This window comes from Spodoptera frugiperda, chromosome 27 (genome assembly GCF_023101765.2).
Source record: "Spodoptera frugiperda isolate SF20-4 chromosome 27, AGI-APGP_CSIRO_Sfru_2.0, whole genome shotgun sequence".
Taxonomy (NCBI): Eukaryota; Metazoa; Arthropoda; class Insecta; order Lepidoptera; family Noctuidae; genus Spodoptera; species Spodoptera frugiperda.
The window spans coordinates 8005683-8031877 of record NC_064238.1 but is presented as its reverse complement, the minus strand read 5'-3'; the positions used below and the strand labels follow the sequence as shown (position 1 = coordinate 8031877).

At 34.1% G+C, this 26195-nt stretch overlaps 5 protein-coding genes across 7 annotated transcripts; 2 read left to right on the top strand and 3 right to left on the bottom strand.

Annotated features, from left to right (window-relative positions):
- The first annotated feature begins 145 nt into the window (after positions 1-145).
- On the top strand, positions 146-1432 carry LOC118263559 (uncharacterized). Its single transcript, XM_035575625.2, has 2 exons — positions 146-681; positions 1015-1432. Exons 1-2 carry the CDS (start codon positions 359-361, stop codon positions 1247-1249), a joined length of 558 nt encoding a protein of 185 aa, XP_035431518.2. The 5' UTR covers positions 146-358; the 3' UTR covers positions 1250-1432.
- Positions 1433-2294: 862 nt separating this feature from the next.
- LOC118263681 (S-phase kinase-associated protein 1) lies at positions 2295-3357 on the bottom strand. Its single transcript, XM_035575799.2, has 2 exons — positions 3189-3357; positions 2295-3060 (listed from the first exon to the last, which is right to left on the bottom strand). Exon 2 carries the CDS (start codon positions 3058-3060, stop codon positions 2572-2574), a length of 489 nt encoding a protein of 162 aa, XP_035431692.1. The 5' UTR covers positions 3189-3357; the 3' UTR covers positions 2295-2571.
- Positions 3358-3931: 574 nt separating this feature from the next.
- Positions 3932-8631, top strand: LOC118263322 (histone-lysine N-methyltransferase KMT5B). Of its 2 annotated transcripts, none has more exons than XM_035575240.2 (3): positions 3932-4181; positions 4506-4835; positions 5085-8631. In XM_035575240.2, exons 2-3 carry the CDS (start codon positions 4515-4517, stop codon positions 6855-6857), a joined length of 2094 nt encoding a protein of 697 aa, XP_035431133.1. In that variant the 5' UTR covers positions 3932-4181; positions 4506-4514; the 3' UTR covers positions 6858-8631. The 2 variants fall into 2 exon arrangements, with proteins under 2 accessions (XP_035431133.1, XP_035431134.1); XM_035575241.2 differs by lacking the exon at positions 3932-4181 and adding an exon at positions 4230-4427.
- A 189-nt stretch (positions 8632-8820) lies between these two features.
- LOC118263323 (RING-box protein 1A) lies at positions 8821-9808 on the bottom strand. Its single transcript, XM_035575242.2, has 5 exons — positions 9625-9808; positions 9505-9532; positions 9301-9422; positions 9136-9221; positions 8821-8948 (listed from the first exon to the last, which is right to left on the bottom strand). The coding sequence occupies exons 1-5, from the start codon at positions 9715-9717 to the stop codon at positions 8936-8938; spliced, it is 342 nt and encodes a 113-aa protein (XP_035431135.1). The 5' UTR covers positions 9718-9808; the 3' UTR covers positions 8821-8935.
- Positions 9809-10569: 761 nt separating this feature from the next.
- On the bottom strand, positions 10570-25622 carry LOC118263866 (proton channel OtopLc). 2 transcript variants are annotated; one of them, XM_035576064.2, is made up of 11 exons: positions 25202-25622; positions 23804-23911; positions 18250-18369; positions 17233-17350; positions 16285-16372; positions 15805-16013; positions 12319-12771; positions 11889-12101; positions 11569-11792; positions 11101-11299; positions 10570-10814 (listed from the first exon to the last, which is right to left on the bottom strand). In XM_035576064.2, exons 1-11 carry the CDS (start codon positions 25231-25233, stop codon positions 10629-10631), a joined length of 1950 nt encoding a protein of 649 aa, XP_035431957.2. In that variant the 5' UTR covers positions 25234-25622; the 3' UTR covers positions 10570-10628. The 2 variants fall into 2 exon arrangements, with proteins under 2 accessions (XP_035431957.2, XP_035431958.2); XM_035576065.2 differs by lacking the exons at positions 23804-23911; positions 25202-25622 and adding an exon at positions 19809-20060.
- Positions 25623-26195: the final 573 nt, after the last annotated feature.

Genomic DNA, 26195 nt, shown 5'->3' with positions numbered 1-26195 from the left:
AAAATAGTTTGAATTTAAAGTGTCACTTGTATCGTCCGAGATTTCCTAACAAGAGTATATAATATTTAAGGTCATATTTATGTGTATCTCAAAACCTAATTTTATGTACTATCTACTCACCTATAAATGTGGTTACTGCGCCTACACCTATTTACTGCGTGCGTGCGTGTAGGCAGAAACTACAATGATTTTGCGATACACCTTTTTTGTATACAGACGTCTATGATACCATATAAGACTACACCATTCAAAATGACAATGAATATTTTGAAGTCGCTCAAAAATACTTTAACACCTTTGCCAATAACCGAAGTCTGAAGTCAAACTGACAATAACAAAATTTACTGATTTTGCTTTCATGTCTACAGACAATTATCAAGTGCAGAACTTTTATAAGTATTCTAGAAAAACGTTCAAAAAGAATAGGAGGGGCTCGAATGATTATGATGGCGAAAACGCCACCTTTGAAGCGGCAGATGTGTCACCACGAAGCGATCTGCGAAGCGATGGAAGAATAGACAGTAATGATTCCCCAAGATGTAGTTGTGACTTAGATCCTGAGGGAGAAATCGCCAATATCCTCCACAAAAAATGTCCAGTGATAACTCTAGCGCAACAGCAATTGGCAAGGCTGTTGGACGAAACCGACAAACTGCTGTGCGATAACACCAGATGCTGTAGGTTGGTATCTAATATATTCTACTAATAATTAAGCAGGTACTATTTATTTCACTATACAGGTATCAATGCAAGTTTAACCTGCATATCAAATCAACATGGCAAGGCGTCCTACGCAGCTAATGCACTTGCTGGTACCTACCCCGGTACATGGCAATGACTCGTGATCCACCATCCACAGAGTGAATAGACAACATTATAATGGTTGCAAGATGCTCCTGGATGTAGATACTTTCCGACTGGCCGATCTGAAAGTTTGGAGGAGGCCTATGTTCAGCAGTGGCTCATATGATATGATAGCATAATAATGAATAAAGGTTTTGTCTATTTTTTCAGGTCTGTATATGACTTCGTGTGCCTATGTAAAGAGATTTTCGTACGTCAGGATAAGGGCCGAGCGATTTTAATTATGTTAATTGGTATTGGTTTCATTATTGGAGTTCTGATCGGTGCTGCGTCTTGTGGATCATTTCTCGGGCGGTTTAACAGTCCTATTCTTTGTTGTGTCGACAATTTATTTGCTCTCGACAGGTTTACCTCTGTAGAAGACACGTATCGTAGTATAGTATAGAAACTACCCTCTTATCCATTAGTAGGTACCTACCATTAAATAGTACACTTACATGATACTTGTAATATTTTACATTCCACGATAATGTGTACATTAAGAATATTTTAGATGAGATTATATATAGAATAGATATTTACAGATTAAACCATGTTTTTATTTAATTTAATAAAATATTACTTAATATGGGTACTTATTAATTATACCTACTGCTTATTCCTATTTAGGTACTGTAACTTATAATGATGTCATTGTAACATTTAGGCACATATTTTTAGGAATGAAAAAATAAATGTTAGGATCGTTGGCCTACACAAAAAAAAAATAGTTACCGTTTGGTTATCTATCTGCCTCTACCTACCATTTCAACAGTTAGGTGCTTAACAGTTACGATAGGTGGCGTTGGTAATAGTAAAATCAATAGATATTGTCGGGTCATTGTCGTACAAACGGTACAAACCAATGCTAGTTCAATAAATTATATATTTTACCTAGTAAGTGTGCCCATTAACATGTATGACGATCACGACAGTTATACCTTAAAGTAGTAGGCAGAGGTGCATACTCAGTACCTACTGTAATTTAACGCCTTTCTCCAACAGGCTAATTATGAAACTGGGAGAGCCTGTTGCCTGTTATTAACTTCAGAACTTAGTCCAAGTAGAGCTGTGAATGTACAATCTTTTTAGTTTAATATCTATTTTTTAGTAGTTAGCTCAGTCTTTATCTGGTTATCAACAAAAGGGTAGCTACCTAAAATTTTTGTGTTGGACAACTTGATTAAAAATGTTAATGAATGAAAAAACATTGTATTCACTTCATCATGCCGAGTATGTAGTGGAAACGCTTGAGCATGCCTAAACACTTTTCTCTCAGGTTCTCCCACTCACAACTACACATTCATTATAAGGTATTTTATTTTGGTAATTTTATAAATTTGGTGATGTAATAAAACTAGGCTTAGCAAGTTTATCAAAGGCTACTTTTAATTTTTGTATATCTGAAACATCATCACAATCGGGTCTAATTGTTACAATAAAAAATCACAGATATTTCATGAAATTTATTCTGTACAAATAAAAGCAATTGTCATAGGTTTACAATTGGAATTATTTCCTAGTAATAAATTTATCAAGCATGTTAGAATATGTAGCGGCTAATACAGATTTTCTATTTCACTTAAATTTTAGCTTGTGTGTAAAGACCTGAAATTTTTTACTTAGTTGCAATGAAAATTAAATAGTGATTAACTTACAGTAATTACAACATACTTTTATATACCAATTAAATCTAAAGAATGAAATTATAATACTAAGGCTGTTAAGTTACTTCTCCTCACACCATTCATTCTCCTTACGGACTTGATCTTCCTCAGCTGCGGTGAAGTCATTTTTGATATTGAAAGTCTTGCGAATTTCTTCTGGAGTTTTACCCTTAATCATATTGGCTACGGTTTTGCAAGTAACATCAAGTAAGCCTTTTATATCTAAGTAGTTGGCAGCTAAAATTAATTCAAACAGAGTGCCTTGATCAACTTTTAAAAAGTCTGCATCCCAAGATGAGATATCGTCTGTTCGCTTTTCTTTATTCTCATCATCTTCTGGTAGTGGCGGATCGTCTTTGTGGTAAGTTGCCCATTGAATTACTTTCTTTAGTATAGCGGAGTTCACGTTGGGTAATGGTACTACCTCCTCTTCGTCATCTTCCATCCCTAAATCCTCCAACATAGTTTTGATTGTTACTGAGCATTTTGCGATCTCAACATCAACAGTAAAGATTTCGCTATCCGAAGACTGCAGTTTTATGTTAGGCATCTAAAACAAAACCAAAAAATTTATAAACACCACGGCGAAAATTGGACGCCATTTTCCGACCCTGGTATTTTAAAAATAGCGTCTGAAACAGTTATCACGAAACATAATGTAGTAAAATAACACTTTACCTTGGAAATTTATTGAAGATACACAGTAATTTTTAAACTGGTCGATCAATATTTTAGGAAAGGATAACAAAATTTAACGAAATCACAAAGGACAGGTGAACGAATGATATTCAACAAATCACCTCACAGATTAAAATGTTTCATTTTGACATTACTTCACATTTGACATTACTACCTAGAGAGTCCTTTTAGTTATCGATATTTTAACGTCCATTTAAAAAAGTTACTAAATGGATGCAAGTTAATTGTATTATTCTTGATTTAAAACATGCCACATATTATCTATTTATATTTATTCCCCAACGGAAGATTTTCACGTTCAACAGTTTAATAAAATTACACATGATAGCATTGCGTAGCGACGATGTTTTTAATCATTATATTATCAAAATTCTTTCAAAATAAATAGTTTAAATATATAATATAATAAAGATGATTGAATGAATCTTAAATTTTTATATTTATGAACAATAACATATCAGATTAAAAAACTCGAAAACTACTAAACTTTGCCTGTTATTATTTAAGGAAAATGAAAATGGGTTAAGTTTATTGTAATTAATAGATAGATTTCTTTACAATAAATCAATTTATATTCAGCTAATAATTATAAAATATCTGAAATGATTTCAAATTTATTAAATAGTATTTTGAGTTGTTACTAAAAATATCGATGCAATAAAAAGTATGAGTTTTGTGCTGTGTTCATCGATCATTTATTTTATTGTGTGCACAACACTACTAATGAATGGAGTGCACGAAAACATGGTTGTTTTTCAGCTTTCCTTGGAGATTAATTTGAATATGATCAGTTTGCTTCAGTTTTGATAACTGTTTATTAATTATGAAGTAATTTATTAGAACATAAAAATAAACATTTAGCTAAGTATGATATATGTAAATAACCTAGCAGTTAGCGTCTGGAAGTGCTTCTAGATAGTGAAGTTGTTATTTAAAAATAATCATGAATTTCACATACATTCAATGATTTAAGTAAGTGTTAACAATAGGAGAATAGTTGTTCCGTAATCATTTGTATTTTTTAACTATTTGAGTTATTCTAAAGAATAAAAAACAGTGTCAACATTTTGACGTGTCGGTTTTTGGTTTTCGTGTTCGGCCGCCATGTTTGTCCTTTTACAATAATTTAGAAATTGAGAGATTGTATGGTTATTGGAATAGGACTGTTTACTTTTGAAGATATGCTAGTTTTTTAATTGCAGTTAAATATTTTACAAGGTTTTTAATCTTTACCATTCTTGTTATGATGAAAAAATTATGTGTGTAACTACAACATTCGCGTCCTTTGTTATTCAGGTATTCAGGATGGTTGTTGGATCAGCGACGTACCCAGGGAGGCAAGTGCTCCACAAGATGCAACCAATGGGCATGACTCCCCGTGAGCTGTCAGAGTACGATGACTTAGCTACAGCACTTATAGTGGATCCATATCTTGGCATCACCACACATAAAATGAATATTCGTTATAGACCATTAAAAACAAATAAAGAAGAGCTGAAGAGTATTATTAAGGAATTTATCCAAACACAAGATTATAATAAGGCATACTCTAGATTAGCTAATGGGGAATGGATGCCAAGACACTTTAGCAAAAATAAACACCAACAGAGCAAGCTAAGAGAACATGTTAGTATTTATTCTAGTGTACTTCCTATTCATGTGTATAAATAGCTGACTCAGTCACTATCCCATTCTATTTAGTGATTTAATTCAACTGAAGTATGATTACAAAAATTTGTAGACCAATACATACAGTATTGTATTTAGTATAATGTCTGAACTTTATGTAATATTTTTGTTTGTGTAAACATGTATCATATTTATGTTTTTCATTGTGTGACTTTGAACATTAATTATTTAATGTTTTTATTTCAGATTTATCGTTACTTGCGAGTATTTGATAAAAAAGCAGGCTTTGTCATAGAGCCCTGTTATAGGTACTCTTTGGAAGGTCGAGTGGGTGCAAAAATTTCTACAACCAAAAAATTCTTCAAGCATGAAAGAATTGATTTTCTTGTTGGCTGTATTGCTGAGATGACAGAAGAAGAAGAAAAACAATTACTTCATCCAGGGAAAAATGACTTTTCTGTAATGTATAGTTGTAGAAAAAATTGTGCACAGCTATGGCTTGGTCCTGCAGCATACATTAACCATGACTGTAGACCTACTTGTACTTTTGAGGCTACAGATCGCGGGAAGGCATTTGTTCGTGTGTTGAGAGATATTGAGGTTGGTGAAGAAATTACTTGTTTTTATGGAGAGGACTTTTTTGGAAATGGCAATTGTTACTGTGAATGTGAGACTTGTGAAAGACGGGGTAAAGGTGCATTCTCTGTACAAAATGCACACAATGATGAGCAAGCCACCAGATATAGATTTAGAGAAACTGATAATAGAATAAACAGAACAAAAGCAAAACAGTCACAAAAAAATGTTAATGGCAAAAACCCAGAAAAATCTCGAATATCTAGCAGGCAAAATTCTGACATAGTTTCTCCACTTAGTATGAAGGAAATGAAGCAAAAAGGTTTAACAAAGTATGATGCTGAACTTTTAATAGCTCAAGGGTGTATTGCTGATGTTATAGAAGGCAATGTTAGCAAAGAGGCACAGGGCAGTAGAGAATCTTCTGCTTCAAGTCGGGGTGAAAGATTGCGGCGACGAACTGACAGCAACCGAGCAACTAATGGCATGACCATGGTAACTACTACTAACGTCAAACGAAGGGCGCCTCCATCTCGTTGCTGTAGCACTACTAGTTCACGCAGTAGTCGCGATTCTCATTCTGGCATAGTTTTACGAAGTCACAAACGTTTACTTGACACTTGTTCACAATCTACTTGTCCTAAACCTAAAAACACATCAAAACAAAGCTCTGACGGTAAACCTGATAGGAATCTTACTACACCAAAAGATGAAACAGAGATGAATGGTTTAGAAACAAATAAACTTAATATCAAAACAGAACCATCAAATGATAGTCAAAAAGAAAATATTGATTCTGTTGATATTGGAGACCCACATTTAGAAAAAACAGAGAATGATTGTGATAAAAACGAATCTCTTTTGCAAAGAACAGATTTGGGTATTACCAGTGAAGGAAAGGTTGAACATTCTGTAAGCGATTCCAATGTTCAAGAACAAATCCATGATAATAAATGTGTAAGTGACAATGCTTGTGTGAAAAGTGAAATATATGATTTTAGAGAAAATGTGAATCCAAGTGAATCTAAAGAGAGCAAGCAGAACAAGAATCCAAAAATAGAAGTTACAAGTAGGACCGAAGAAGTTAAAAAAGAAACAGACTCTGGACCACCATGGCTGGTAGATAATTCAAATAAAAGTAGTGAATGTCCATGTACTCCTCCACGGCGGGGTCTTAAACTCACGTTGCGGGTGAAAAGGAGCCCTGTAGTAGAGGAAGTGATGGATTGTGGGAACACTACGGAGGCAACTGAGTATGAAGTATTACGGCTAGAGGGTGTTGACCCTGAGACGGCGAGACGTCTAAAGAAGCGACGTCGGTCGAAGGAGCGTCATCGCAAGCATAGCCCTATCCGTCCTCTGCCTCCTATGAAACGCTTAAGATTAATATTTGGCAATGAGAGTCGTACTATCGACTTGCCAACTGCTATTTCAGCAGACTGACAGCCGCAATTACCTTATGGTTATTTTCCACCGTTATTATTCAATTAATAGTTTAATTGACACTGATTAGGATTATTTTATCTAGTATTTATTTTGGTGACGTGAAGTTCTGACATTTGAGTAATGTGTGATATGCATCTAATTTTTATTTCTTGATTCCATGAGATATTTATTAAAACAGACATTTGAAACTTGTATTGATTTCATTAGCGCAATTTTATTGCATTATCTCCCTTACGAGTCAGGCGGTTTCACGATTATCAAATAAGTTGATCTAGTATAGAATGTTATAATGTAAACTAATGTTATTCTGTTAATGTATGTACAAAAACATTGGGTTTTGTTTATTCAAAGTCAGATACGACTTATTTGAAGGTGAAATAGGTCCTGGCAGATTATACTGCCATGTGGTAAGAAAATAATATGTTATTGGAAATAAATAATTGGGAGCATGATTCTTACCATTTTAATTTATATGTTGACATTGTTGACTTGCTGCAGGTAGATCTCATTGCATTGTATAATAATTTATTTGTTCTTGTAACAACGTCTTAATGAAATGTGTATATTGAATATGGTATGGATATTTCGATGAGCATAGTGAAATAAATTCTCTATTTAAAGAGTAATAGTTATTATTAGTAATAAATGTAGTGTATGTAAATCTTCAATTTGAACAAGGGTGTAGTTTCGAGACTGGATTCAATAAATTCCAATTCAGAAAGTCGAAAGTTATAATGGTTATGCAAAAGGCACAGCTGGGGAGATTATGATTTTTGGTTGGCCTGAGAATTGTTACTTCACTTCTAGAAATGAAAATTATGCTAAATGTCTAAATGAGAATCCAACTTGGTTCTAATACTGATAAATTTTCACAGCAAAATGTGAACATTGTTAATATGTACAGTTTCATGTTGATTTTTATTGTAGGTATGGGAATGAAATGTAGCCGAGACAGGTGTGTTATGCTTGTATAAAGCTGTTCAGCAGTTGTAGGGACATAGTTTGTATATAACAGTAAAATTAACTATTATAAATTGAAGTATTTGAAATACATAACAAATTGTGACTACTTAAGAGAGTGGGTATGTTAACAAAATAATAAATAGCTTCTGTTTACAGAAATGGTATTTATAAAATATTGAAGAGTAAAAGACTAATTTTAGTTTTTGTGAACTCCAATGCTACTTTAGTTGTGGCAGACTGAATATGAAATAGTTACCTCCAAAATAATTAATGTTTAGCTAACAAAGGAGTATCATTTGTAATGAATTTCATTGTATCATTTACATACAAGATTGCATTGCAATACATCTATTGTTGCCGTTGTTTCTTCATGAGCATTCAAATGTAAGATTGTTTTTACCCAATTGAAGGAAGGGTATTGGATTTTTACTCCTAAATTAAATGAAGACAGTATGAATACAATATTGAAGCTTTATTAGGTCAATTTTGGTTTAGTTAAAATACAGGTACCTACCTCTAAGTGGTCATTTATAAAAAAATTGGACCTAGAATAATTTGTGTACTTTATTTTAAAAGTATTGGCTGTATTAGAAAATTGATGCACACGACTTAGTTATGTCGCTGGATTGGACATTGCAGCAATTTGTGAATTGCTGGTTTATTACTAGCTATTGTGATATTCCTCATTGGGAATAGTGTATGTAAGAAATCTGTAATTTAGACAAAAACAGTTGCATATTGTTGACAAACATGAAATATTTTTCATTTCAGTAATTATCACAATAAATTGCCTCAAGTTTCTTTCTAATATTTTGTTTAATTTTATGCTACACTATGTTAGGATACACCCTTTCCAAGGACAAAATCCATCATCTCCCTAAAAAAGAAACATTTCATGGAAGACAGGATTCTATTTTTATGGGTTATTTATTTTTCATTACAAGTTCCATAATCACAATTTACAATTAATAATCGCGTAATAATGAATAACGAAAAATTTAGTACTTTTGAGTTATTTTATTATCAACTTAATGCAATATTGACATTGGTATGCCCATTCTCAATATATAGCTGAGGCTTCTTGAAGGGATGGCCGTTGTAGATGTTCTGCTTTAGTGTCCATACCTGAAACAATAAAATATTTTTAGTATGGATCTTCCTATCTTCATTCCTGTTATGCTGTTATGAGCCAAAACTGTGGGAATGAGTAATGGAACTGAAAATACCTACACATTGAATTATTTTAATGTTACAAGGTAAAATTGTCTTCAACTAATAATTAGGTGGTTACTCTTATAAGAATTATACTTACTTCTGGAATTCCCACTCTCTGTTGTCTAGAGGGCAGACTTGCCTTGTTTTGAGCCAACGTGAGATGCAATGGAAGTGAAAAGCATGCTGAAATATAAACAAATTAATAGGTGAGAATCTGGTTCAATTGGTAAGAATTTCAAGCAGAAGAATCTTTCATACTTACATTACAAACACCCCAAGCTACTGTGCACTCCTCACTGGTTGCTGAAGCCTGGTTAGCTTGGCATTCTATGCACAGATCCATTATATGGTTGCGGCAAATCGCGCAGTTATCGACCACAATGTCTGCAATAGATACATACGAATGTATAAGTTAATGCATATGAAAACTCGCTTGCCGCGTCTTAACTTTTAAGATTTTTCTTACCCCAAGCCCATAAAGCAACAGCATTCCACTGAAATAAATATAAAATCGGTCAGGAACAAATACAACAACAAAGAAGGTATAGCGCACCGTTACAATGAGTTAGCGTAAATTTTTAGTTACCTTTTTGACTTCAAATCTTTTTTTGTCACCTTTACCGCTACTCGAGGAAGCCATCTCTACTTCTTCTTCATCCACATCCATTACTGAAGCCATATTTTTATTGAATACCTTTCTTTTTAAAATCTAAAATGAGGAAATGTTGTACACAAATTTGACAGGAGTGACAAACGCCTGAGGTTATGTCTATGTTTACTTTTTTCGAACAAGATGACGGAGTATTGTATATTAGGTATTAGGCTTTTAGCACAGAGTTTTTTAAGTCTATGGTTACTAATATTTAATTACTATTCACATAAATATCAAACATAATATGTTTTGCTTAATATTATTAAGCATGATTTAGATACGTTTACATTAGGACTACACTAGAAGTTACATCTAATTCCCAAATGGCTGATTTGTAAGTAATTCGGCCTATGGATCCCTAAGTCCCTGATTCAGAAAAGTCTTGGGTTGTGGTTGATTAATTATAGTTCTTTATGACGATAACGAGAAAATAACCAGATATTTCATTGTAAGTCCTAGTAAGCCATTTAGGTTTATTCTGAATTAATGTCACTAATTCATGTATAGGTAGAATCTATTTAGAATTTATTAGCATTGATTTCGAATTTTGGGGACAGTCTGTCACCACCACTGACCACTGACCCAACCGTGCAGTGACACATGCATAACATCACGCCTTTTACTACCCGAAGGCGTAGTGTAGGCATTCAATCTTTAATTTCACTGTAAAATCCACAGAGTATTTTACGAAATGGGGTGTAAGTCTATATGGCAACAGACTCACCGAGCACGGCCGTGCTGGTGATGCTATGACCGCTAAGCAGTCGGAGTTAAAATGTTACACTTATTGGATAGTAGGTAGGTAGGAAGTACAGGTACAGTTAAGATGAAAATGTAGGGGTGATTCTTGTATTTATTGCAAAATAAAAACACTATAAGTTAGAATAGTTTCAGTCGGTTAATTTATTGCGTATCTATATAGCGTTGACTTTTAAAAACTAGGCGGTGTGGTGGTTCTTCAGTTCTATTTCATCTACATCTATGTTATTAGCTTGTCTTGTTCTTTTGTAGGAGTTCTTCCAAATTTCATAGAAGCACACTGTAGCTTGAAATCGGTAGCACACGAGTAGTGGAACGGACACGTGTGTAATGAGAGTCCAAGCCCAAACTCCATAGAATTCCATCTGTAAATTAATACCAAATTAGTGTCATTATTATTGAAGAAACGATGGATGAAAGTAGATTTACGTAAGCAGTATACAGAGTGGATATGAATGGGACCGTCGGTAGAGGGCACCCTGGACGGACACATATCGATCAGATTCGCATTTTCTATTAAAGAAGGGCCCTTAACCGACGAGTGTGCATGAAAAGCCTGATGACTGTTGGTGATACAATTTTATAAGTTAGTACTGTTTCTGATTTTAGTTATTCGTCGTTATTCAGATAATAATTGTTACGATACTTCACCTGTAAGGGATGAAACTCGGCTCTGGCATTTTTCACTCGATTTATTAGCCAAAGAGCGAAGTTCCCGACGAGAAGGAATGTCACTAGCTGACGACCTGGTCTTTGCCTGCCCGTGCCGGCACAGCGACGAGACCAGGCATCTAGTACCAGCAGTGTCTGACAGGAACTTTGGATAACGGCACATAGAGGAGATATTATCCTGGAAAAATATTATTGCAATGAAGTGCAGCAAGAAATAGTCGTCTTTTCGTCGCGATTTTAAAATCATTCATAACACTACACATACTTATTATTATAACACTTTATTCATTTAGAGGTTGCAGCTTTTAAGCACTAGAGTTGCTCTGGTTAAGCGCTATTCAGACTACAGTTGTGTTGTTTTAATTCTCTGAAAAGACATAGGTACCTCTATAGGTACCTAGAACGTACGTATTTTTATATTTATTTTGTAATGAGTATATTGGTTACCTGGTTGCTTGATTTTCTCCAGAATATTGTTGTATAAAGAATCCAGCCCCAATAATTTGAAACAAGTAGTATAAATAAACTCCACACTGTGTGACCAGAAGTAGGGCGTGTTCCAATGGCAACGCGGAGACGGCACGCTTAAGTGGCAACGTTCGCATCCTTTGAATACATGCTCCTGAACCAATGGTCATGAGCAGGAATAGGATTGATTCCCAGATGTTTATCTAGTAAAAAAAGGAAAATAATTAAATAGATAGATAATAAAACAAGGGCTTCCGAATTATTCATTGTACACAATACCCGTATGGTACGCAGTTTACCTGTAGTAAAGCTAAATTCATATGCTCCTGTTTCTGGAACAATCCGTTGAACAGCATCAGACTGACAATAGTCCCAGCTAAAACCGCTACTCCCATGAACAGACCTTTATGTGCACTCCCACAGTCAACAGAGAAATGGTTATTTGATTTGGTTCGAGCACAGCATTGCCGGTCTTTGGCAGTCGCGGTTGGTGCAGGCTCTTTTATTGGTTTCTGGAAACGTGATCAATAAGTAATTCATTGACCTAATTAATGTTCCTGCTCTGATGCAGATTCTCGGAACCAATTAGACATGTGCGGTTCAAAAGTAGGTCGACGATGTAAACGGAGAAGGTAATTAATTCTCTAAGTAATCTAATATGAGCATTTTTATGGCATAGTATGTTAAATTATGCAAGTTAAATAATTAATCGGAATAAAAAGAACTTACGGATCCTGGAACTGTGCAGATGTCGTTCCAGATGACAACAATGATGATGGAACATAGAAGACTGTATTCTACTCCGCATGGTCTCAAGTACGGGTTGACACTCCTGATGAGAGGGGTGATCATGTCAGACACGTTGCAGGTCCACACGTGGCTGATATTCTCCGTGATAACATTTGACATGTTCAAGGTCATATTTGATATAAAGTTCTCGCTGGTTACATTCGTTAATTGTTCTTGAATGAATGTGCTATTTTCTACAGGTTCTCTAACAAATAATTTTGAACCGCTAGTTACATTAGCATATCGAATAAATGCTGGTCGGTCATAGGCCATAACTAAAATATCATCACGTGTTTCTTGAACGACTACGTTGAGCCATTCACATACGTTTGTTGCTATTAAGTGCATGAGACCAAATCTGTCGAGAACTACGCCTCTCATTGGGTCCAGTATCTGAAAAAAAGAAGTTCTTTTCAGGCCATAGAAATAGTGACCTACAATTGAAATGAAATAAAGTTTAGTTTTAATAAATTATACATAGTTCGGGGTAAGTTAGTAACTAACATCTAACTCTAAATTATCAAAGTAAACGTGATCACCTCGAAATTACGAAGATTTTGTAAAACTTTGTCCAACTGAGGAGCCACGATGCGGTTGAGCACCAATTAGCAAGTGATTAGTATAATGAAGACTGTAAAATGAACTTAACCTGCCTCAAGTCTTAAGCCACAAAACATTTCCCGTGGCTCACTACTAAACTTCAAGCTTACTATACTAAATATTAATAAAATCTTGAATATCTAGACACGAGTTTAGAATAGAATAATTCCAAATCTTTTTCATACTCTACTTATAGACACACTAGCAAACCCAGCGAACTCTGTTTCGCTACCAATGGTTTTCCCTGTTTTCCTGCTATTCCCTTGATTTTTTCCTGGATTTTCTTCTACTATAAACCTCACGGCGCGCAAGACCTTTCCAATGAATGCAAAACCGTACTTTGCGTCTTGTTCTCCGATTAATTGAGTTACAATACTTTGTGTCTTGTTCTCCGATTAATTGACTTTAAAAGTAGAGAGAAAACATGTGACAAAACATGTATAGTTTAGAGTTTGTCATAATTCAGAATATTGTTAAACACAAGTATGTAGGTTACTCATGGATGTAAACAACATAACATGTGTACAATACAATGGAATGTGATACTCAGAATGAGCGAACTGTTGCCTTGTTTTTCCGGCAAATTCCCTTCTTAGAACTATCTTGGATTTTTCCAAGGAGACAAAAATCTTCGCCCACAATTACGATTGTCCGTATGAAGCGTGGGCGTAAGATAGGTGCACACGCCCTAACCTTTATCTTTGCAGGGCATATCAGACGTCACTTAGCTTTTAATATTTCACCATCGAATGAAACCTGAACCTATTGTTCGCTCTAATTCACATTGTTACCAATATAGACACATTACTTAAGTTGATTCTACTATTTTTAGTCTTTAAACACAAAAGAAAAACTGCAAAAGCGTTGTAATTTTCAGATATGCATTTATAATAAATGTTTAAATCATGTTAAGTAGGGGTGTAAGCGCACGTAATGAAAACTGTTTGCTTATTAGCGGCCCACAAAATGTGAGGAGAGACACAATAGTACATTCGTGATTTTTTACTTAGCGGCTCTTGATCTGACGACTGTAGCGGTCAAGGCGAGCAGACATATGGCGATCGGACTTCTGGATCATCATCACACGCATTTAACGAATGAACGGTACTAATTCGTGTAGATTAAATTGGTACACTACATCAGAAGCCTTAATTTTAAGATAAACTGGTTGATGACGGATATCCTTGTATCGTGCATTACTTTACCTGCGTCTTTGCTCGTGTGAATTGGTTTATTTTTTCTCTGTACTTCTAGTTTTATTAGTACCACAAAGAGGGAACAAATAAAGAAACATACTAAGGGCGGCTTGCGCATCGTCGCTAAATACAGTTTAAGAGTGACGTAAACGCATTTAGTCGGCTAATTACATTTAGCGTCTTGCACAACAAAAATTTAGGCACTAATCACGTTTAACGAACTGTCAAAGTTAAATACCCAAAGATGGCTATTTAACTTCGCTAAATACGTTTAGTACCAATCGCGCGTCATCATATTTAGGTTATAGACATTTTACTATTATTTTATAAAAGATTGTAAAGAGGTTGGTAGGAAGTTTGTAAGTTGGATTTGTGGGAATTGTATTCTGACGACGATGAGGAGATTATAGAATATGTTAACAGACCGAGGGAATTGTTTAAGAGAGCAGACTTATTTGGAATGTATTCGGACACAAATTGTTCAGATGGTTTCGTCTAACGAAAGAAACCACAATATTTTTATTACAGCAAATTAATAGCCCCACATTTAAAAACCAGCAACAAGCAAGGAAATGTACTTTTATTAATGGATATGGACTGCCTCGTCGGCCGAGTGGTTGCAAGTGCGACTCCCCCGGGTCGGGCAAAGTCTTACTGGGCTATTTCGGTTTTTCGAAAATTTCTCAGTAGTAGCACGGAGTCTGGACATGTGCCCGGTATGTGGCAATAGGCTCACCACCTATTACAAGGGACTTACAACATAAATTGTGAAAATTGGGTGTAAACATAATGTGTGGCTTAAAGGCGTGACGATATGTATGTATTAATGGATATTCAATAAATAGTAATAAATAAAAACTAGCAACAAGTAAGGAAATGTACTTTTATTAATGGATATTCAATAAATGATAGCTATTTTGACCTAGTCAATTTGCTTTTCACTCTGTTTTATTTGGTCAGTCTTTTTGCACTCAATAATATGGGTGTATGGTTCCATCGCTGCAAGCAGTATTATCAGTTCTTCTTTTGTAAAATTAGGCCCCCGGGCCCTAGAAGAAACACTTTTTTTGCCATGGTAATTATGACTCAACTAAAATAATTATTAATCAATAAAAAATACCACGAGAACAATTCACAAATCACAACAGCACATGACAATGTGTGACAGCTCGGTTGACTTGATGTGTCAGTTGAAAGTTCGTCGGTCCATATTACGCATTTTTGTTTTAAGAAATGCAACAATTTTGCTCTAAGTCAAATCTACAACGCACGAAAGTGTAAAAAGGAACGCAAGAAACTGCATTACCGACTCTCTAACTATGATTAGTTAAATTACCATCCATACGGACATGGGCAAGAGATTTTTAATTGTATTTAGGTTAAACATATTTAGCAAGATAAACACATTTAACTAAATTCTGTTTAGACCAAATGTTGCGCAAGCCGCCCTAACTTTTGTATTTAAAATGGGATTATGTTAGAGTTTACAAAGTAAGCATTAATGATTATAATCAGATCAAAGAAGCGTTTATGAAGTAATACATAAGACGAAGGTCTATTATGTACATCAACTTTGCTGGTTTAGTAGATATAATATATAATTAAAAACATTAAAATTACAATTACTCACATCAGTATAAGAAAATATGAAGACTGTTTGGGCGACTAAGTACAATATCCTAAGAGCTGGCTTCATAGCGACTATAGCAAGGCGGCAGTCGCCCGAGAGATCGAAGTAACCTCCGAATTGCAGACAGGAGTAGATGATGGAACCCACTCCAAACCCTGCCACGCCCATGTGCAGGTAGAAACTACCGTAACGGGTACGTTTTACGTTCTCTGAAAAATAATAACATGTATTTCTATGACTACTTACAAATTCTAAGAAAAAGACGGCTTAAAATCTACTTTATATTTATTGTTGCTAGTAGATTATGGTTTCGTGTTTAATAAAGTAGTAATCAATGATTTGGTAATGTCCACCTAGAAGTAACATGTGCAAGAATATTTTTTTTTTATAAATTAGATTTAAACAAAAATTATAAACGCTCTCCTTATATATTTTACTCGTACATTAAGAAATCAACACAATAAGCTATTTTAAACTTACCATCTTTATCTCTTTTAGCAATTCGAAGATGATAAAAAGTATACCCTAAGAAGAGCATACTGACTACATATAAATACATTGTGAACACCTGAAATATAAGAAAACATAATTAAAAACATCCTCTAAATGTTATTGTATACATAATATAACACGGAGTAGTTAATTTTGTCCCGTCACTTAAAGTTTCGTAGGCCGTAGCTCGTAGCACTGCTACGGGATAGCTACGGGTTTGCTACGAACCTGTAAGGGTGAAGATCGCATTTCAAAGTTTTGGTACAATTAATATTTTTATTATTTGCCTCTACTAGTAAATATATTCCTATTGTTTTCAGTGTTTTTACATTCCAAATTGCTGTAATAGCAACGTAATAAAACTTCAATTAGAATTTGTATTAAAATTAACATAACAAACGAACAAATGCTCAATACACTCATCTAGTATGTAAAACTGTTGCTTGACTAAATATTTCCTCACAAAGTTCTTTTTCCTGTAGAGAAGAGTCATTTATGGTAACCAAAAATAATAATATTTGCTGTCATATTTTCGAGGATCAATTAATTTGAAAGATAAAGTTATTATGTTAACTAACCGTAACGAACATTTTATTTTACAAAGGGTTATGCAAAGATAATACTTTTGGTTAGAACCAGAGATTACCTTTTATTTTGCTTGAAAATTTTGCTGAGATTATGAAAAACAGACAATCTAGTCTTTCAAAGTTAATTTGAAAAAATCTAATAAGTTAATTTCATCTTGCAACATCCATATTTTAATAAGTACAAGTAGATAAATTATGTTACGAACTGTATTCACATTGCAGTGCCCGTATAATTAACGTAGAAGAGTGATAAAACAACATAAAGGACATATTCTTCATGAACGGTATAATCAATTCGTACCTGAATTATTAATTATTAAATTACTAGAGGAATATACAATATACTTACATCAGATATGACATTAGTATAAACTTCATTCTGTATGGTGCTCGTTACAGGCAACGCTATTCCTAATACTATTAGCAATTTAGCATAAAACGCTGACAGGACGACGGTCATCGATTCGCTGGAACAATATGATATATCGAATCAATTAACGTGAAATAATCTAAAACACGAAACGACTGGAAATTAATACGCTTCTAACAAAATTAATGAAAACCGTCGCGGGATATTAACGGGAATGCCATTATTGTTTAGGGCCGTGCAAACGAGGGACTTTCAGGCAACTTTTTGGCAGTATATATCCCTTAAACACTATATTAAATAACTTACAAAGAGGATTAAGAGTACACAGTCATTCGGTTGTGTCTAATAGTCGGTAAGAAATGTTCTTAATCGCAGTTCAGTTTAGCCCTCCGTGGACAAAAGTGTCTCGTCTGCGCAGGCCCTTATGTAGGTTATCGGATTAGGTATTTTAGCGAATAGTGCCCCATATTAGCTAATTAATTGCATACTTGCTCGAATTTAACGTTATTTTAGGGGATTTGTGAGGGTCATTTTGCTGTTGATAACGAAGCCTTTGTCTATTTTGAAATTAACAAATTTAGTTGACGTGCTGCCGGCATTGTCTAGATTGTGATGATGATGTGGTTGTGGATGTGGCTTCTCATTATATTCTTCGATGATAGGTTATGGGTATTAGCATTTGTAGCTTCTATACTTTGAAAATTTACCTATTTTACTTTTCATTGAGATTGGAAGAAGCTTGTATACGACATGATGATTAATTTAAGCGCTGTTGCTTTAAACAACAATGTAATTATTTTTAAATTTTGCAAATAGGTTACAATGTAACTCTTTTACACGTCAATCTCTTAAATAAATAACTAGATGAGGCCGGACCATTGACTAGGTTATTAATCTTTCTGTGAATTAATAGCAATCACTGATAAAAAAATACTGTCCTTTAAATAAATATGATGCTACTTATATAAACTAACTATGAAACGCATATCTACTTACTCGCCATGTGAGAGTGGTTTTCTTCTCGGCTTGGGCGGGGGAGGTATGTGTTCCATGCTGGAGTGAGAGCTGGCGGGCATCACCACGCTCAACCGAGGCAGTGAGTGTGGTGGGTGCTCTCTGGAAAAAAATAGTTGTTTATCTCGGTGGTAAATTTCTATTAGTTTTGTTAATTTATATATTTTAAAATGGTTTCTAGAGATAGAGTGCGTATTACACAGGGTTTAATCTTTTCACAATTTTTCATTGTTGGTAAAACCTATGAAATATGGATTTCAATGTATCCCGGCGTGGTGAGCATTCGGATGCATAAAATTGGTCTTTTGCTGCGCTAATCTCTACATTTTATTGTACATAATGCTTGGCCTCTCACTTAACAGTCGCATTTGCGAACTTTTCTGAACAACCAATTAGAAAAATGATGAAATCTAATTATCAGACCCATTAATCTGGTTTAAAATTAGACTATAAGGCACTAAGTAATAATCTGAAACCCATATTACATGGGACTTATAACAAAATGGTAAAAGTACGTAAGTAGCGGCATTACGTGCCGTAATGTGATCCTCTGCCACTGCGGGGATAAAAGACGTGACGTTAGTAATAAACTAATTTCTAATACCTACTCCGCCTAACTAAATATCCACATGCTCGTTGACTTGTAGCACATGATCTATGAATCATTGTTAATAACCAACTGATTGTTGAAATCTCAACAAACTCACGTGATGGATTGATACTTATTCAATAACTTATTGTTATCCCGAAGATGTCCTCTGCTGAATAAAGACCTTTCTTTACGAAGGAGAGGGGAGCGGGCTTGCTATAATCTCCGTGCTCTTCTCACTGGGAGATTATAGTTAGGACTTAAAGGATGCTGCTACCCACATCATGACTAAATGCATTGAAGAATAGAGACACGAATTCAAAAGAAGCTTAACAAGAACCTATTACTAGATGTAAGAGCTAGTTAAACAAAAAAATAACACGGAAAGTAATTTATGACGTTATAAATTCAGGTTCTTAGTAATATAAAGTTAAACAATGAGATAACATCGCACATGTCATTGCTCATGTAACAGCGATAAACTTACACTGCATTTAGTATGTAAACAGTGTTAAATGAAGTTACGAAAATGTAAAGGAGCATGATAGCTAAACCTTAGCTTAGCACATCGATAGTTCAAAGTAGGATAGGTAATAAACCAGGAGCAACAAATACCGGGCGATATGGACGTCATTACAGAAGGACTATGTTTAGGACACATCAGGTGAACATGTGTATTTAAAAAGGTTATTGCGATAAGTATTGCTAATCAGATAACCGACAAACTAAACAGTTTTATTTTAACGACATCGCACTTCTTTATTATAATATCACTCACAAAAGCCCTCGAGTAACACGACACGGTTTAAATATAAACACGGAACAAATTCCGTACATAATAACATTAAAAGTATTACATAAAGCGGTGTCGATTTATCGTTACACTAAGTTGTTTTGTTTGAGCAAGCGCTTATCTACTAATAGTGGTTTTTAATGAACCTCCACCCCTCACCTTTCATCTTCAGGCACCTCGATGAGGGGTTCCGACGTCCGTCGCCAATCCCTCGATGCATTTTGATTAGATTTATCTTTATTTTTCGTCATCAAATCCTTTTAATCACTTTTGGAAATGAATATCACTTTTAAATTATATTTTTCACGAGCCTTGTCGCTGAAGGTGTTGTGTCTAGTAGCGTGTATCACCAACTGTTTAGGATGATACAAAACGCAACGACATCTCGCAACCGTGTGTGTTAGTAATTAGTTTCTAACTGCGACAGGGTTGTACTTGTATTAAATATATATTTTTTATTAATATATTTAATTTACAGAACTTATTTGACTACTTTGTGACGAGGAGTCACACTTTTCAACAAAACATTTCGGTATTTTTCAAGAATTTTCCGGTAGACATGTACGTATGAGTCATTCTTAAAGTAAATTGCGAGGCGTTATGAAATAATTTGTTCAACAAATACTTTGAAGATTATTTTAAATACCGAATGGCTACCGAAACCTGAATTTTGAAGATAACAAATTAACTCTGTTTCTTTTTCAATGTTGTATAAATGGGATTCAATCAATATTGCGTTTCATTTGAATGTAAGCTATCGGGACCTCTGATGTATAGCGGGTACAGCGCTGACCTGGTTACAAGTAGGTAATTTCATAACGATTCCTACAGGTGTCTATGGCGAGACGATCAATACATGGAGATGCAACTAACAATCGCAACGCTTCATAACAATAAGCTCGGCTGCCTATAACCTGAACTATAAAGCTTTGTACTCGCCGTCGCCGATATACGATGACAGCGCCAACTAGCGGTAACAATTGCCACACTATTTGATGCTTTGACAGAACGAGATACTGTGCGGGAACAATTAGGTTACTCTTTACTGTGTTTAAAAATTCAGCAGTATCTAAGGTGCATTAAGTATATAATTAAGCACTCAATATACAATACTAAAATGTAATTTCATCATAACACCATTAATCTAGATGATCTAGACCTCACTGCCGTACTCTGAGTCATTTAATGGCTATTTAACCCAGTCCTTAGCAATTGTTTTCGGTACAAAATCGTTATTAAGGATCATTAAATGTCTCTGAGTACGGCAGTTAGTACTAGATTTTCTTCTCTTGTCAAATAATACCTAATATCTAAATATGAAAACAGAAAAGATAATGTCACTAAATAATTAACCTATAACGTAACTATAGGTAAGGATAAATAGCGTAGGCCTTGTATCCGCCCCGTGACGTAGGTACCCTGTATGTAGGGTATCGAAAATAGGACAAGGTTGCCAATCGGTGACGCTTGAGATTGGCAATACCTAAATATGAACATTATTTAATACTTAGCATTCTTCCAAATACCAACGAATACTTTGGATTCTGATTTTTATTATAGATACAAGCATAATATTAAGATATTAAACAGAGTTTCTAATTTCCAAATCAATTTAGGATCATAATTTATCTTTTGTTATAAAAGTCTATGTCGATTATCAACTCCAAAATGACTGAAGTGGTTTTGATGAAATCACAACAATTTGCTCATCAGACAATACTTTAAAGTTTGGTAAGTGTTTGATTGTCAGTTTCTACAATACAAACTGTTCCTGACCAAAAATCACTATATAAAATTCATGCAAGATAAATAGAGCTGTATATAGTATATATATACAGACCTACATTAGTAAGTTATAAGTAAGACAAACGATAATTAGCGAGTATGCTAAGTGGCTGTGGTGGGCACGTTTTCTTTCATATATCTATATACACCAAGCCAATATCTGTATGTAGGTACATACATGTATGTCGTGACAAATTCTTATAGCGAGAACGTCATTAAAATTGGAAATATGTCGGGCGTCATCAGAATTGAATTGCGTCATCGTTTAAAGTGTAATATTATGTACGTCATCGTTAACTCATGTTTTATCTTGTTAACAGCTCAGATAGGACCTGGAAAGGTTTTAATTCAAGTTTATTTACTCGTAGTACTAGATCTTGGGGTCTTAGGCTTCTCTCAGTAGTGGGTAAGTAGTCGTTTTGTGCAATTAAAAGCTTAAGTCTTTCTGTCCTCTGATAGAAACGAAGGGAACTAGAAACTTACTAGAGGACCATATAATAATTTTATTCTTATACACAAATAAAGACATTTGATTTGAGCTTCTTCATGCCTGTCATAGAAGACTGTATAATACTTACTGCCGCTCTCAGAGACATTTAATGATTAATTAAACTAATTCTTAGTAATGATTTAGTATTGAAAACAACTGCTATGGACTGTGTTAAAAACTGTTAAATGACTCTGAGTACCGCGGTTAGATACTCAATTATCAAAATACAATGATTTTATATAGAATCGGAAACCATGTGCACTGGTAATTTACTATTGAAATTAAAATCATATCTCGATCTGAAGATTACAAAATGAATTTTTGACAGAAACTCTGTACAACTAATGTCGCATCGCATATCAATCTTTGTCCACAGATTGAGAGTTAGGTAATCCATATGGTAGTAAAATTTTCTCTGCGATATATTGTTACTCCGGTTTAATAAAGACAGGAAGGTTCTAGAATGTACAGGTACAACAGTATTCATGTGTACGTTATTATAACATGACCTACTTCGAAAGTATGAAGTTCCAGGGAGCCCGGTATACGAGCAGGAATGCAACTTTGATTCTGTTTATAATTTCCTAATAACACAGTTCCGCGTATAATTAAAGTGGAATGAGCATAAAATGTAGATATTAAATTAAAACTAGTATTTGTTTTAAAAATAAATGGCCCTAAGGGATAAATAAAACAAATGGCATATTAGTGACGTCAAAATTACAAAGAAAATATATAGCGTGATCTTCTTCTATCAGAATAATTAAAATATGACACAATGATAAGGATAGAAATAATCGTGATCTTTTTCAATTCTTTGGTTTTATTCAAATGAAATATTCTTTGACAGACAATAAAGAGGTTCTTAAAACAAATAAGAAAAAAACAAATGGCATATCAGCGAAACCAATGACCTATTGGGTTGAAGGATAAAGAAAATTGCTGGTAATATTAATTATACCACTACTTGAAATTTAATAATGTCAATTTTTTAATTGCGGAGTCAATAAATTAAAACAAAATGTTTGTAACTATGTAAATAAAAGGTTCCTCTGAAAATATTTTCCTATATTGTATGCCATTTATGAGGTGACTATATATTTAGATAAACTTTTTATCATTCTTAATAGGTGCAGATTAGGTTTATAGGAAAGTTAAACAAACGTTAAGACATCCGTGCCGTCTAGCACGAAGATATATGACTTACAAATCTCCATTTAAAAGTATAATGAATGAAAAAAAGTCCCAGACAAAAAAAAAAAGAACTGTTTAAATAAATAAAATATAAAACGGTACTAGCTGTAAATATTTATCTGTTGGTCGGTAAGATGTTGTCCTCATGGGTAATTAGCGTCGGCGGTGTCACTTTCAGACGGGGGTTCCTAACGAGCTAGACGTATATATGCAGATGCAATACTGCACGGCTTTCAGCCCATCCTAAGCGATTAATTAGTTTTCCATCTCAAACGCCTTACATGGCTGTTTTTTATGCAATTTCTGTTCATGTCATATTTATTAAGCTAAGCTAGATTAATCTTGTAAAGATTTTGCCTGGTTTTGATTTTTTCAGACTGTTTTGAAGTTATTTTTTTTGATTTTGTAGCTGTCTCCATTTAATTACGTTTTCGTTCATGACTATTTTGATACTGAAGAAGTTAATTAGGAGATGTTAAGTTCAGAAAACTAATTTTAGGTTTAGTTTTATACTAAAATAACTGAAACATTACATCTTAATATAATTAAACATGTACATTATAATAATATAATAAATTTGGATGCATTTAGTTTTAGTTTAGTTTTCAAACTCTCCAAATATGAGGAACATTTGAAGCTCAGAAAGGTAAATTATTACGTAGAATGTGTATAACTGTATACGAACCTGTTATGCCGAAGTTTTCGTTCCAGAGTGGTGCTGGTCTGCCTGATGGGGTGGTAGTGATGAGACCCATGTTCGTAACATGTCCTCGAGTCCAGGCGATCAGGCGTCCTAGGGATTTATCGATAAATGTAGTTTTAATAATAGGTATATTTACCAGTCATTAGATGGGTACTGCTGAACAAAGACTACATGTGTTGTGTGTGCTCTTATCTTTTTGTTTCGAATTTAGTGCAATTATGTTAGAATTATAAATTTTAAGTTAGAGAAATTTGATGTCGCCGATTTGTGACCCTTAGTACGAGTTTGCTTTATGTTTAACGAGATCGAAACGAGAATGCGTTCGGCGCTCTGATTGGTTGGTTTATTCGAGCCGGCCAATCAGAGTGCCAAACGCGCTCTCGTTTCGTTTTCGTTAAACGTAAAACAAAATCGGACTAAGCCCTCTGATATTGAAGTCATCATCGCCGTTAATCAAACAAAATGTTTGTGCTATTTGTTTCGCGAGAGGACTAAAATCTAAACATAGGTACAGCAGCCAATCTTTCAGCGATTTTAATCAATTTAGTTAAAGTCCACTCATTTAATACTTAAATTAATTTAAGTGATCATATTTATAAGATTTTAACAACAGTCATGACTTAAGAATTTGAAAGAAAATAAATATTAAAGTACAAACATATCTGGGTACAAACACGTGATTTTTATGTTTATGTACTAGTAATCTTTGCCAAACATTTGGCCTGTCCAAACTGTGTTTAATGACGGTGTTAAGTAAATATTTAAGGTGAGTCTTAATTTCAGACTAGTGCAGATAATTTACATTGTTTTCTTATCCGTGGCTATCTTAGAGAGATTCGAACTAGGTCATTTGTCTCAGTACTGTAATTGTAGAGATCAGTCGAGGATAAATTAGATTTGTTTCTTTTTTTAGGAATCTAGAAGGAAATGGTATTTATGATTGCTTGTTTGTTAGTTTTATTATTTGTTTATGAATCTGTTCGATATAAATATATGAACGTAACTTTGTTTGATTTGTAGTTAGAATATTTTTGGCAACATTAGGTATATTTCAAAATGCAAAAATTTATAACATTTATTTATACTACACTTTATTAGCATATGTACACAGATTCATAACAGATTGAAACAGTGCTCATCCATTTTGAATTTCAACCGAAAATACGGTAGTCGCCTTAACTCATACTCAAAATACCAGTATCTCATGCAACACACGGCAGCAAATAATTGAACAAAGCACAAACATTGTATTAAACGAAAAAACTAAAACAAACTCAAAAAGAAAGTCAAACAGGCTACAAAACAGGTGTTATCTTATCGCTGTAATATAATTATTATGTAAGATATAAATATTAAAACTAAATTAATTCTTGTACATACCACTCAACATCTTCTACGATGACGTTATCCATAACAGTAGTTGACGTCTCTCAGAGAACAACATGGCGACTGGAAAGCAAGTAGAAGATCGTAACTATCTAAAGATAGCCTCCCTTATCTTGACGTGGGTTTAAGAAACTCTTGCGCCGAAGACGTGACGCTACAGTTTAATGTCTGGACTTACGTGAAGGCAAACATGTTTTAACGGCGACTTACGTTACAGTTTGTTTTTTGCATGTTTTCGCTAGTAATATTGTAATTTCTTTTATGATCTTACAGCAAAGCGTAGCGTATGTTTTAAACCAAGCGTCCGAATTTACTTTGCTCGACGCGAATTCAAATGTACCTAATATTTATTTACAAATCAATCCTAAAAGAGATTTCCAGTAAAGCCTTCCCCACTAAAGATGCACATGCAACTGAGAAAAATCGACCAAATCTGCATTTAGTTTTTCCAAAATCATCACTGTAGACTGTAGTTTATGTAAATTGTTCTCTATTATGTTAAAGTTTAGGTACATTATGTATTCAAATCCTAAGTTATTGTAAGTGGGTCATTTAAAAAATAATTAGTTTGTAACAGAGCTGAGGTAAATAAATTACAACTCCTGTTTACAGATATTGGTTTGTGACAAAGGACGGACGGTGTTAATTACGTCATTTGTGGTTATTGGACATTTCAATGTGTCAACAAGATTTAATATTGATTACTGGGGCTATTTTGTGTGTTTTCACAGTATGAAGATCGTTATTAAACCTATCACAATATATATTTTTTAAATCAAATACGAAATAAGTTATACGGGCAGTCGTAATTTCCCTAAATATTATATGATCCTTTGCGAAGATATATAAAATGACATCATTTGAAGTCTTTCAACACCATCGTTTACAGCACCGCTCCAGTTCAGCAATAAACTTGTAATTTCAATTATTTAGAACATTAAATCTTATGTTAATTATGATTTTAAAAAGCTAATACAAAAAGGCCATA

Excerpts from the sequence above, each read along its gene's own strand:
- LOC118263323 (XM_035575242.2), bottom strand. The coding sequence starts at position 9,717 with ATGGCTTCAGTAATGGATGTGGATGAAGAAGAAGTAGAGATGGCTTCC. Across the intron at positions 9,533-9,624 it reads AAAGATTTGAAGTCAAAAAG|TGGAATGCTGTTGCTTTATG; the intron begins GTAACTAAAAAT and ends TATTTATTTCAG. Across the intron at positions 9,423-9,504 it reads TGTTGCTTTATGGGCTTGGG|ACATTGTGGTCGATAACTGC; the intron begins GTAAGAAAAATC and ends TATCTATTGCAG.
- LOC118263322 (XM_035575240.2), top strand. The coding sequence starts at position 4,515 with ATGGTTGTTGGATCAGCGACGTACCCAGGGAGGCAAGTGCTCCACAAG. Across the intron at positions 4,836-5,084 it reads AGAGCAAGCTAAGAGAACAT|ATTTATCGTTACTTGCGAGT; the intron begins GTTAGTATTTAT and ends TTTTTATTTCAG.
- LOC118263681 (XM_035575799.2), bottom strand. The coding sequence starts at position 3,060 with ATGCCTAACATAAAACTGCAGTCTTCGGATAGCGAAATCTTTACTGTT.
- LOC118263559 (XM_035575625.2), top strand. The coding sequence starts at position 359 with ATGTCTACAGACAATTATCAAGTGCAGAACTTTTATAAGTATTCTAGA. Across the intron at positions 682-1,014 it reads GATAACACCAGATGCTGTAG|GTCTGTATATGACTTCGTGT; the intron begins GTTGGTATCTAA and ends CTATTTTTTCAG.
- LOC118263866 (XM_035576064.2), bottom strand. The coding sequence starts at position 25,233 with ATGGATAACGTCATCGTAGAAGATGTTGAGTG. Across the intron at positions 23,912-25,201 it reads ATCGTAGAAGATGTTGAGTG|GACGCCTGATCGCCTGGACT; the intron begins GTATGTACAAGA and ends ATAAATCCCTAG. Across the intron at positions 12,772-15,804 it reads TCATATTTTCTTATACTGAT|ATACTGGACCCAATGAGAGG; the intron begins GTGAGTAATTGT and ends TCTTTTTTTCAG.